Source organism: Oncorhynchus gorbuscha, linkage group LG03 (assembly GCF_021184085.1).
Source record: "Oncorhynchus gorbuscha isolate QuinsamMale2020 ecotype Even-year linkage group LG03, OgorEven_v1.0, whole genome shotgun sequence".
Taxonomy (NCBI): Eukaryota; Metazoa; Chordata; class Actinopteri; order Salmoniformes; family Salmonidae; genus Oncorhynchus; species Oncorhynchus gorbuscha.
The window spans coordinates 73,250,373-73,263,943 of NC_060175.1; the positions used below are offsets into that span (position 1 = coordinate 73,250,373).

The 13,571-nt window shown below is 41.7% G+C and overlaps 1 protein-coding gene across 1 annotated transcript; it reads right to left on the reverse strand.

The window, feature by feature from the left end:
• Positions 1 to 335: 335 nt before the first annotated feature.
• Positions 336 to 13,311, reverse strand: lrif1 (ligand dependent nuclear receptor interacting factor 1). Its single transcript, XM_046336904.1, has 4 exons — positions 12,554 to 13,311; positions 3,017 to 4,841; positions 2,147 to 2,410; positions 336 to 1,952 (listed from the first exon to the last, which is right to left on the reverse strand). The coding sequence occupies exons 1-4, from the start codon at positions 12,619 to 12,621 to the stop codon at positions 687 to 689; spliced, it is 3,423 nt and encodes a 1,140-aa protein (XP_046192860.1). The 5' UTR covers positions 12,622 to 13,311; the 3' UTR covers positions 336 to 686.
• Between the last annotated feature and the right edge of the window lie 260 nt (positions 13,312 to 13,571).

The following is a 13,571-nucleotide window of genomic DNA, read 5'->3' on the forward strand; positions in this document are numbered from 1 at the left end:
TGATAGCATACAAAGTGCTTACAAATGCAGTCATCACAAAAAGCCAAATATACTAATTTTATAGTAAGTTGTCATTATACAAGTCCTATTGCACAAAATCGTTGGATATATTCAAATAAATAATGCATTTGTAGTAACATTAATGTAAACCTCCCATCTACCCAGTTTGGCAGCTTTAGGAAGTGTCTTGGTGGTTCCAAACGCCTTCCATTTAAGAATGATGGAGGCCACTATGTTCTTGGGGACCTTAAGTGCTGCAGACATTTTTGGTACCCATCCCCAGATCTGACATGCACTGACAACTGTGGGACCTTATAGACAGGTGTGTGCCTTTCCAAATAATGTCCAATCAATTGAATTTACCACAGGTGAACTCTAATCAAGTTGTAGAAATATCTCAAGGATGATCAATGGAAACAGGATGCATCTGAACTCAATTTCGAGTCTCATAGCAAAGAGTCTAAATACTTTTCATTTTTCTACATTTGCGAAAATTTCTAAAAACCTGTTTTCGCTTTGTCATTATTGAGTACTGTGTGTAGATTGATGAGGATTTTATTTATTTAATTGACTTTAGAATAATACTTTCTGAATTAACTGTAAATATGACAATTCATATAAGAGTTCTACAAGGCTGAAGTTATGCAATGCAACATATTGGAATTTGGAAAGCAATTCAGTCCAACTCAGCCCATGTTCTTTCTAATCATTGCAAGAGCAGCCTCCTTCTCCTTCAAGAGTTCTTTCAGTCGTTTGATTCTCTCATGACGCTTGATTTCTTCAGGGTCCATGAGTGCTGTAGAGCAGAGATAACTGGTTGGGATCTCTCCAGCCGTACTACTTCCCTGCTCACTCACAGTTGAAGGACATTGGATCTCCACAGATGTTCGCTCTTTATCTTCCATTTGAGCCTTTGTGGACTTTCTACCCTTTCGTTTAGCTGATTTTGCAATTGTGAAGGTACTGCTCCCTGAGGACCTGGTGTTTGGTGGTTTAGATGAACTAGGCTCCTCTTGTGAAGTGGATGATGAGCTCATTGCTTTCTCTTGTACTAGTGTTCCAGTCACCCCACATGGACACGCTGTGCATCTTTTCCCTTTTCCCCTTCTTCTTCTAGAGTTCGGCTTTATGTTGCTTGCTGTGCCACAGAACGGCCCAGGAGCGCAATCCATAGCCTCAGCGTTTGTTTGTGGGTGGACAGATGGAACGGGTGAGTTTGAGCTTCTTTTTGAAATATGTGCTGGATTGATTTCTGTCAGAGGTTTGGAAGGGACCCCTGTTTCAACTGCGGTGGAAATGAGATAATTGACAGTCGGTTCCTCATAGCCAAATATATGTTCAGCATCAGATAACATGTCTAGCTGAGGACTTGGACTGGCGAGGGGCTGCATTTTCAACTGAGGACTTGGACTGGCGAGGGGCTGCATTTTCAACTGAGGACTTGGACTGGCGAGGGGCTGCATTTTCAACTGAGGACTTGGACTGGCGAGGGGCTGCATTTTCAACTGAGGACTTGGACTGGTGAGGGGCTGCTTTTCCAGCTGAGGAGTTGGATTGGTGAGGGGCTGCTTTTCCAGCTGAGGACTTGGACTGGTGAGGGGCTGCTTTTCCAACTGAGGACTTGGACTGGTGAGGGGCTGCTTTTCCAGCTGAGGACTTGGACTGGTGAGGGGCTGCTTTTCCAGCTGAGGAGTTGGACTGGTGAGGGGCTGCTTTTCCAGCTGAGGAGTTGGACTGGTGAGGGGCTGCTTTTCCAGCTGAGGAGTTGGACTGGTGAGGGGCTGCTTTTCCAGCTGAGGAGTTGGACTGGTGAGGGGCTGCTTTTCCAGCTGAGGAGTTGGATTGGTGAGAGGCTCTGTGTTTTCTGAACTTTCAGATGCATTTGTAACTTTTTCTATTTTCTGTCTTTTAGCATCTATTGGGCAACTACCATCCTTCCCAGTTGCAGAGACCTGTGAAACAACAAGGTGCTTAATTTATAGAGTGGGGAAATAGAGTAATACATTTTGAAAATGCTGTTCAAATGAATGGTACAACAATATACATTTTGTCTCGAAATTCAATCGTGACAATCTATTAGGCTAAGGTAGACCAACAGTACCTCATGCATTAGTAAGCTTTAGAAAAGTAGAAAATCATCAGTTACCTCTGTTTCCTCGTGTTCCCTCTTTTTTATCAAAATGTTTGATCCCTGTAACAATTTGCGAATAGCCTCTATGGTACGTTTGTTTGTGGTCCCAATCCGAGGAAACGCCTTCGGGATAGCCTTGGGTTTAGCGTCAATCCTCTCCAAACATATTTTCACATCAGATGTGATCCCAAACATCTGTTTCAGCAGGCGATCACAAGTTTCCAAGGATTCCATGTCCAACACAGAAGTCCGCTGCTCAGGGATGGGATCTGATGAGCTCTAAAATTGGGGAATGATCAAGATTAAAAGCCTTGGTGAGTTTACTTTATTATACTGAACAAAAATATAAATGCAACGTGCAACAATTTCAAAGATAGTACTGAGTTACAGTTTATAAGGAAATCAGTCAATTGAAATAAATGTATTAGGCCCTAATCTATGGATTTCACATGACTGTGCAGAGGTCCACCCACTGGGGGAGCCAGGCCCAGCAAATCAGAATGTGTTTTTGCCCACAAAAGGGCTTTATTGCAAACAGAAATACTCCTTGCTCCCTAAATACTTGAGACATCTGTGGCATTGTGTTGTGTGACAAAACTGCACATTTTAGAGTGGCCTTTTACTGTCCCCAGCACAAGGTGCACCTGTGTAATGAGCATGCTGTTTAATCAGCTTCTTGCTCTTCCACACCTGTGAGGTGGATGGATAATTTTGGCAAATGAGAAATGTTCACTAACAGATATGTAAACAAATGTGTGTACTTTTTATGCACATGGAACATTTCTGGGAAACATGGGACAAACACTTTACATGTTGCGTTTATATTTTTGTTCAGTGTAGCTATCCTACCGATCATGTAGTAATCTGAGTAGTGGGTTGTCTTACCTTTTCTTTGTGAGTCTCCATTTCTGTTTGGAGAGAGGTACTTCCAGTAATGTTGTCCATTTCTTGCATGGCAGGATGGTGCTGGCTGTTTCCAATTCCCTGGTCAGTGGCATCATCCTGGACATTACCCATTTCTTGGGTTGAGGCACTGGGATGACTGCTTCCCATTTCCTTGCTAGTGGCATTACCCTGAATGTTCTCTATTCGGATTCCAGTTGCACGGCCATGAAATCTTTGAAGAATTTTCCTATATTGACCAGTGATGTTATGCTGGCGGGAGTTCAACTCCTGGCCTGTTGCACTACCTTGACAGCCTGCCATGTCTTGGGCAGTGGCAATGCTCTGACACTTTTCTATTGACAGGCCAGATACTTTGTTCTGATTATCCACTATCTGGCCATTCAAATGATCTTGACTGCATAACACTTCTTGTTCAGCTTCCAAGTCATTCAGCATGTGAGCCATTTCCTTGTCTTCTTCAGCTACTTTAGACACTGTTTTGGGTGGAAGGTACGAGACAAATATTACATTGGAGTCTTCGTCCTCATCGACTTCAGACTGTCTGAAAGGTTGCCTTGTTACGTCCCTTGTTGATATTGCCTGATATGTAAGGTCATCTTGGGGATCATCGTCACAGAGGTCAATGATGTCATCTGGTATAACAATGTGTTTAGGATCTGGTCTGGTTTTATTTGAAAATTGTGATCCAAGTGAGGAGCTTAAGGGTAGGGAGGGCGGTAAGCTGATTCTCTGATTGAATCCAACACTTTCTGCTGCATGTGTGGTGGAGTCACCCATGTTCCTACTGGCCTCCAAGGGCTTTGATGGTCGGTTACAAAGCTCAGGGGTTTTCTTGGCAACAAAATACACCTTCCCATTGTACATCACTAAGGCATTGTCCTTCTCTTGGCCAATTCTTGTCTGACTCTCTTGGGAAGGTGAACACTTTTTTGCTGTGTTTTCACAGGGTTTGGTGGCTTTTTCCATCTCTGCCAGAGTTTTCAAAATATCGGAGGTCATAGAAGAGGAATTCACAGGAACAAGGCATTGAGCAGGTGAGCCATCTGCCTCCTCAATCACCCACTTAATAGGAGTGACCGGTCTTTTGCCATCCTTAGCAGTAGTAGAACACGGTGTTGAGCCTGATGATGAGCATTTAGAATGTGTCTGGCCAGATGGCCTTGGAAGTCGGCTGAGGGAGAGGGGCGTCTTCTGAAATGTTGGACATAATGGAGTACCACCCGGTTTCATGGTTTGGACAGGGGACACATAAAGAACCATTGGCAAATTCGAATTTGAGGCACAGCTCGTTGATGAAGTAAATATCTGCCTCTTTATGGCTGGGGGGAGTGCGGATGCTGGAAGGGTTTTCACTTGAGCATTAGGAGGAATTTGAAGGTATTGTCCATTTGGAAGCGCTGGAGACTTCACAGTGACTGGCAGCTGATCCTTATTCAAAAGTGTTAGCTCAGGTGATGTCAAGGATAACGCACTTTGGGCTACTTTTGTTGTTACTATAGGAGTCTGGATGCTCACTGATTTATATATTCCTGTCAGATTGGTTGGATTTTGAGAGGTACTCATGTAAAATGACCTTTTATTCACCGATTGTCCTTTAGCTGTGGGTCCCAGAGTAGACATGTTAATCTTCGAAATTGATGGCACGTCCAAGGTAAGATCTCGTTGAGGTTCAGAGATGTCCTTCATAGTGCTTGTTGGTGATCGAACAAACTGTCCGTTTACTTTTTGAACAGGGATCAGTTTCATAACATTTCTCCCATCAGTTCCCACAGCTGGCATCGCTTGGTAAAAGACACCTGTCCCACTGAAAAGGAAAAATGTAATACATAAGCATTTCACAGCAAGACAGTTCGGGCAATTAAAATTAATTTCTTGAGCGTTTTGATCATCTGTCCCTATAATTTTTTTTAAAATAGGCCTTTGTGTTCGATACAATAGACGAACAATACAGGCCACCTCTTAATTGAGATCAAATCAATGCAGTTAGATTTGCTTGTATAGAACAGCTGCTCGCTTAATCATGCATTGACACATCACACACTTTCCTTTTGTTGAATCTCACTTCCTACTTATTTGTTTTATATTTCTCCTTTGTCTTTAGTCTGACGTTTTTGTATAGGTTTTTGATTCTTGTGTTTCTTTAATACCCTCTAAAGCATCTTTGGATCTTTGAAAAGCATATTATTATTATTTATAGTGGTGGCCTCAAGCTTGCCTGATGACACATCCTGAATGTAATTCCGCTGCTCTATAGCAGCGCATTTAGTCTGAAACTGCCATCTTTGAAATAATTTGTGTGAGAGGTGTTCATTAGCGATTGGTTAGATTTGTTAGAGACGATCCAGAGTATCAAATAATCATCATGTACGCCAGCTCTGGCCCAACCCATCGGTTTCTGTGACCAATCAGAATGTGTTCTCATTCTAGAAATCATAAGGGGAGGGAGGCAAATCCTGAATAATCGTGGAGAAGAAACGTCAGTTGGCCGGGGCGATGTGGATGGGTAGCCAGGTAAGCCAATGGGGCCAATATCCGTATGGTTCCATGGTTGCCCGAGGAAAGGAATGAGGGGGAGTGGCATTTTTTGTTGTTGTTGTTGAATTTGACCCCTTTTTCTCCCCAATTTCATAGTGTCCAATTGTTGTAGTAGCTACTATCTTGTCTCATTGCTAGAACTTCTGTACGGGCTCGGGAGAGACGAAGGTTGAAAGTCATGCGTCCTCCGATACACAACCCAACCTAGCCGCACTGCTTCTTAACACAGCGCGCATCCAACCCGGAAGCCAGCCGCACCAATGTGTCGGAGGAAACACCGTGCAACCTTGGTTAGCGCAGGAGTCGCTGGTGTGCGATGAGACAAGGACATCCCTACCGACCAAGCCCTCCCTAACCCGGACGACGCTAGGCCAATTGTGCGTCGCCCAACGGACCTCCCGGTCGCGGCCGGTTACGACAGAGCCTAGGCGCTAACCCAGGGTCTCTCTCGCTGCAGTACAGCGCCCTTAACCACTGCGCCACCCGGGAGGTCCGGGGGGGGGTGGCTATTATGTAAACAACAGCATCCCTGCATCTTCAGTGCCACCTGAGTTAGTGCAGAAGGATTCATACTGGGGTATCCAGATGTTCATAATGTTCCTGTACCATACCAACTCTATTTATTTTCAAACGTAAAAATAATAAATCAATATTTATTATTTTTGGGGCATTAGGGTCCCAACAAATTACTATCAAATTCCCATAGCGGTCTCTAGCTAAATGCTTACAAGTGCAAGCGAACATAAACTAATTGCAAGAATAGACTGCTATCTCAAATACTGGAGCCCTGAGACATATAACCATCTAAGATGCCAAATAAATTATAAGTTATATGCTTTAAGTTATAAGCAGTGAGGTTGCATGCAACACAAAAGCCCCTGCGACACGGGGGGCTTAGAGCTTTAGGGGGCCCAGGGACGGTATTGAAAATCATAGTCTATATTTAAGAATACCCCGGTATACGGTATATCGCTAAAGCCTAATTCATACAAGACCATACAGACTGCCCAGGTCTTCACAAGTGTTGCAGTATGTGCAGTGTACTCTCCACCTGACTCACCCTATGCTGAACAACTCATTGCCCAGCTGGTAGCCTGTTGACTCCCTGCGAGTAAAACACCTTGCTATTGAAGTTATCATTGGTGGTGACTTTAATCAAGTGAGCATGGAGGCCATAATCTTGAGCAGATCCATAAAACCATAAGGGGGCAAAATATTATTGAACTGATGATCATCCACCTATCATCCGTCTACTCTGAACCTGCTATTTCTGACCCACAAGTGACCACAGTGTTGTTACAATACAACTTAAACTGAAGAGGTCCAAAAATCATACTGTCAGAAAGGTATTCAGGCCACTGCGAGACTCAAGCACGTGTTCATTTGGGCAGTGGATCACCTCCCACCACTAAGACCCACCACCTCAAAGTCAGATGCCAAAAGAGAAGTTTGCTGCCATGTATGCTTCTCTACAATGAAAAATAGAGGATCACTTCCCAACAAAATCTGGTTGGCTCCATTTCTGTGATAAGCCATGGATAACCCCAGAGATAAAGGCAATGGTCAGAGACCGCCAGAGAGCATTCCCGAACCAAATCACAACACTATGGAAGGAATTAAGGAATAAGGTGCAAGGGACATTTATTTACGGGAAAAGCAAGATCCTGCCCAGTGGCATAAGAACATCAAAGACTTAGCCAACCTCTCCCAAACTGAGGCAACCTGACAATAGACATGGTACAGCAAATTCAATTAAGAAAGCACTATCAAAAGCAGGGATTGTAACCGGTTCAGGGAACAGAACCAAAAACCAGAAAAATACATTTTTTTCAAGGAACAGAACCTGGAACGAAAGTGCTCCATACTGTTTCAGAATAAAACTTATTTTAAAAACCAAATGAAATCCCAGACTAATAAAGGAGTTTGCATATGAACTGAGCAGAACACTGGCTGACATTCTTACCTCTCTGTACAAGAAGCCATCATACCTGAAAAGAAGCTATAGTTGTCCCCATTCCTAAAAACCAAACCACCCTCCATCAGTGAAATACGGCTCACTACATCACCAAGCAAAGTAGCTGAGAGCTTTATCACAGAATGTGCTCTGACCAACATCCTACCCCAGATAGACACCCAGCAGTACAGATGTCTGCAAGGCTGATCAACAGCACACTGTCTGGTGGGTCTAACCAACAGAGCTCTTCAAGTCCGAGGATAAGCATAGTTCCACCTGCTCCCTGGTGACCACTGACTTTGGCAAAGCCTTTAGCCGTGTCTGCCACAACCTTAGAGCTCGGGCTTCGACAATCGCTCGCCAGATGGATATGCAACATCCTCTCTAATAGACACCAGGTGGTGAGGTATCATTGTATGCTGTCTGTCTAATCTCGTGGCCTACCTCAAGGAACTCTGCTTGGTCCGCTGAATGTTACTGCATACATCAGTGCAGCCAGGAAATCAGCAGTCAAGTAAATGGAAATTTGTGGATTACCTTAATTTATTAGAAACAAGAACACCAAAATCCACTTGCACCATCCAAGAAGACCTGGCTGACCTGGAGAAGTGGTCAGTGGGGAGACATATGCTCCATGCGCACTTCACTAAGTCACCAGAATGACAACACAGGTAGAGCACATCTGTGAAAAGGCCAGTCGACGTCTGTTCCTCTTCCGACGCCTTAAACACTTCCACATCCCTAAGAAGGACCTGGTAATGGTATTCACCACCTAAGTCCGACAAGCGGTGGAATATGCTGCCCCAGTGTGGCATGCAGGGCTAACCAAAATTCTGACACCATCGAGAGGGTTCAGAGAATAGCAGTATGCATCGTCATGGGCACAGACTACACCTCCTACTCAGATGCATGCACCAATCTGGACCTACCATCACTCCACAAATGCAGGGAAAGTCTCTAAAGATACACCGCAAGAGCTTATCTAAAATCCGATCCCTACCAACACAGTTTAGTTGAGACCAACTCCTCAACTAAACTGGAACTGAATCATTGCAGCACTGAGCGTTTCCGTTTTAGTGCCATCCCAGCCATGGTTTGCCTCAACGGTTGACGATGAAACAATTTTTTTACATTTCCATGTTCTATTGTCTACAGCTGTTGCATATCGTTTTAATATTCAAATGTTCGTTGTACTCACAATTCAGCATGTTGCTGCCACTTGTACAATGTTCTGTTGAAAAACACTCAATATCTCAAGTAGAGGTCGACCGATTAATCGGAATGGCGGATTAATTAGGGCTGATTTCAAGTTTTCATAACAATCGGAAATCTGTTTTTGGACACCAATTTTGCAGATTATTTTCTTTTTTTACACCTTTATTTAATATTTATTTAACTAGGCAAGTCAGTTAAGAACACATTCTTATTTTCAATCACGGCCTAGGAACGTTGGGTTAACTGCCTCGTTCAGGGGCAGAAGACAGATTTTCACCTTGTCAGCTCGGGGGATTCAATCTTGCAACCTTACAGTTAATTTGTCCAACGCAATAACGACCGTTGCACTCCACAAGGAGACTGACTGCCTGTTACGCGAATGCAGTAAGCCGAGTTAAGTTGCTAGCTAGCATTAAACTTATCATAACCACTAGTTAACTACACATGGTTGCTGATATTACTAGATATTATCTAGTGTGTCCTGCGTTGCGTATAATCTGACTGAGCATACAAGTATCTAGGTATCTGACTGAGCGGTGGTAGGCAGAAGAAGGCGCGTAAGCATTCATTCAAACAGCACTTTCGTGCGTTTTACCAGCAGCTCTTCGTTGTGCGTCAAGCATTGCGCTGTTTATGACTTCAAGCTTATCAACTCCCAAGATGAGGCTGGTGTAATCGAAGTGGAATGGCTGGCCAGTTAGTGCGCGCTAATAACGTTTCAAACGTCACTCGCTCTGAGCCTTGGGGTGGTTGTTTCCCTTGCTCTACATGGGTAACGCTGCTTCGAGGGTGGCTGTTGTCGTTGTGTTCCTGGTTTGAGCGAGGAGAGGGACGGAAGCTATACTGTTACACTGGCAATACTAAAGTGCCTATAAGAACATCCAATAGTCAAAGGTTAATGAAATACAAATGGTATAGAGGGAAATAGTCCTATAATTCCTATAATAACTACAACCTAAAACGTCTTACCTGGGAATATTGAAGACTCATGTTGAAAGGAATCACCAGCTTTCATATGTTCTCATGTTCTGAGCAAGGAACTGAAACGTTAGCTTTCTTACATTGCACATATTGCACTTTTACTTTCTTCTACAACACTTTGTTTTTGCATTATTTAAACCAAATTGAACATGTTTCGTTATTTACTTGAGGCTAAATTGATTTTATCTATGTATTATATTAAGTTAAAATAACTGTTCATTCAGTATTGTTGTAATTGTCATGATTACAAATTAAAAAAATTGTCAGATTAATCGGTATCGGCCTTTTGGGTCCTTCAATAATCAGTATTTGTATCGGTGTTGAAAAATCATAATCGGTCGACCTCTAATCTCAAGCGCAGATTGTCATAAAGTTATGTCTTGCCAGGCAGTGTTACTTTGCGAAGTGGGATATAGGTTTCCTATTTCTTTGTGCGATTAGCAGCTATGAAACAAAATAGCAGAAATACCTTGAAAACATCTACTGCAGCATTTTTCTAACCCTAACTCACACTCCTAACTCATACTTGACTTTTGACTATTTATTTGCAAATGTAATGCTCACACTGTAAAGCCCTGAAAATTGACCACCCGCCAACATGGCAGGTGAAATAGACAATCTTACCCACCAATATCTAAATCTACTCACATTTGGCAGGTGTTCATTTTATGCCCTGCTATTATTCCCGACCACATTTGTGAAGGAATAGTGGCAACGCCAAACATAGCTACTCCAAACCAGTTGATGGCGCTATAAAACCTTCACCAGTAAATTTACTGAACAGATTAATTTGAATTGTTATGTGTGCACTAAGGAAGGATTGTAGCTAGTATTAATGATATTAGAATAAATTCACATGGTGGCACTGTTGCAAACATCTTTGCTATTGTGCTAAAATTCAAACACTTCCAGTAAAATGTTCCCTGAATCAAGTGTGTGTGTGGTATTCAAATAAAATAAAACAGTTGTGTCTAGGAGCCTTCGTTGCTACTTGCAGCTATATTTACAACTTGAATTTGTAGCATGACAATTGATTTTATAAACTCATTGCTTCAATCAGTAGTAGAAGAGCAATATTGTTATAGAGCAGTAGTCCATTGTTATAGTCTCTGTTATAGCTCAATACATGTGTGCAATTTGATGGATAGCATTGCATGGCCTAATATTTCCTTTCATTGTTGGGGAGTAGCTTCAGTTCAGTCTACTTTCAGTGTAGTTCAAACTCCTGATGTAGGCAAAACCTTGTGGGACATTGATTACAGTATGTTGCCCTAATCCTATAGAAAAAATTATGGTAGCCAATAAATAATAAATTGCCAATGTATTATTTCATTTAAAATCATTAAGTTGTCCAGTAAAGCAAAATATAAACTGGGCACTGTGGAATAAAGCTACCGCACCCCCACAAACTGTTTTTGGTATAGGCTACAGCTGAGGGATGAGGTTGGGGAATCCCTCTCTCATAGAAAGTGTTCTAAATGCCATGAACTGACAGTCCATTACATCCAAGAGATAGGCCACGTTTTAACCATGTGTTGAAACTGTATATTGTTTTCATTCTTGCTGTTTGTAAACAATGGAGTAATAAAACCTTGTATATTTTGGGTTATGATAAAAAGAGGGATAGAGGTTAGTCTTCCAGAATCAATAGCTTAATATCAAGAACTTAAATGAACATCAAACAGCTTCCCAAATTCCGGACTGTACATTTGTTTATTTTGATTGCACAAGACAGGGTCTTTAAAACGTATTTGAGATCGGTGGCCCCTGCACGGGACGATTGAGCTAACATAGGCTAATGCGATTAGCATGAGGTTGTAAGTAACAAGAAAATTTACAAGGACATAGACATACCTGATTTTGGCAGAAAGCTTACATTTTTGTTAATCTAACTGCATTGTCCAATTTACAGTATCTACTACAGTGAAAGAATACCATGCTATTGTTTGAGGAGAGTGAACAATTTGAACATAAAAAGTTATAAATAAACAAATTAGGCATATTTGGGCAGTCTTGATACATTTTAAACAAATGCAATGGTTCATTGGATCAGTCTAACACTACACATGCCATCTAGTGGCCAAAATGTATATTGCACCTGGGCTGGAATAATACATTATGGCCTTTCTCTTGCATTTCAAAGATGGTACACAAAAAATACAAAAGAACAGTTGTTTTTTTCCTTGTATTATATTTTACCAAATCTATTGTGTTATTCTCCTACATTCCTTTCACATTTCCAAACTTCAAGGTGTTTCCTTTCAAATGGTACCAAGAATATGCATATCCTTGGTTCAGGGCCTGAGCTAGACATTTAGAAAAAAGGGGCGGATCCTTAACAATTGCTAAACCTAATCTCATTGTCTTAAAATCTGTCTAATTTTAACGCAGCAATCAGCAGTTGAAACAATAACAAACCACTCAAATTCATAGAGTTATGGATACAAAGACTGGCCATGATATTAATATTCTAGTTTAACCATGTTTTGAGGCTTTATTCGTGTGTTACATTTACTTTGGAGTAAAAAAAGGTTATATTTTGGGTTCTGATGGGATAGTTTAACTAAACCCATGAGGTATTTAAATTATACAAGTTATATTCAAGAATCATTGGGTACACATTAATTTATAAATCCAAAAATTGATGTAGCTGTCAGATTGTCCCTTAAATTAAATGTATTGCATTTGAATCGTTTAGGCAGGGCTAGGCTACTTCCTTAAATTCCAATGTAATCCTTTCTTAAATTCAATTGAATTCACCCATTTCAAAAAAGATTGAGACCAATCCTCAAATACATGTTTTGATACACAGATTAACTGTTTATTCTTACCTGCGACACGCGCCTTGAGATGCCATCGTTTTGCCTTGATTACTGTATGAGATATTCAAGTTACTCATGCTATCCAAGGTAGCTAGCTAGGTAGCTAGCTAACTAGTCTATCGAACCAGACAAAGTCGGCAGTGTGAAGCGCCAAAAAGCAGCGGGAACCCCTTCTTGTAGTTTATATCAAGTTACATGCATGCCTAACAGAAAAATATGGTAACGTCTCAGGCTATCTAATGTCTGGTAACGTCGTTTGTTGACGGCTGCGCCATCTAACGTTAGCTAGCTAGCCTAGAGCTGTCGGTCTCAGTGATTGAACAGCTCAGGCCAGGGTAACGCTCGTTACGTCGTTTTTGTATAAATGACTGTCTAAATAGCTAACTCATCTAACTTACATGAGTGCCTACCAGTGATGTACTTTCTCCTGGAAAATAATGTCACTTTCCAAAACTAACGTTATCCAACTGACTAAATAACATATAGCTATCGTCAATCAATTTCCGTAGATATCCTTTTTTTTGCGTTACACTTCCGTGAAACGTTACCAGGGTGCACATTCAAGAAATTGAATAATTCAAATTCATCAACAGCATCATAATTCCGCGTATAAAAGGCTGTTTGCAAGAGTCAATTGAGACCAGTATTTGTATCAAACTGTAGAAATCAATACAGCAGTATATTTCTCTCATCTCCATTCAAACCAGAGGGCGAACAGAACAGACCTAAACAACGTTCATTAAACATCGACGATCTTGAATCCCCACTTGAGACGGCTACAATAATAAAACGTAACTTCCGGGGACAAAATACAATTTCCGGTGTGATTTGGAGACATCTTTGGGCCGTTTTTAGAAGCGTTGCAGAAGCAACTGCTCATGTTATGTTCAGTTATTTAATTGTACCCCTCCCCTATAAGCTTGCAGGGCTGGGTTTGCATTGCTTGCAGGAAGCAAATAGCCTACAGGGTAGCACTAGCAGTGCTATAGGTTGTCTGAATGGGTGAATCGATTAACCCATTTTCTGT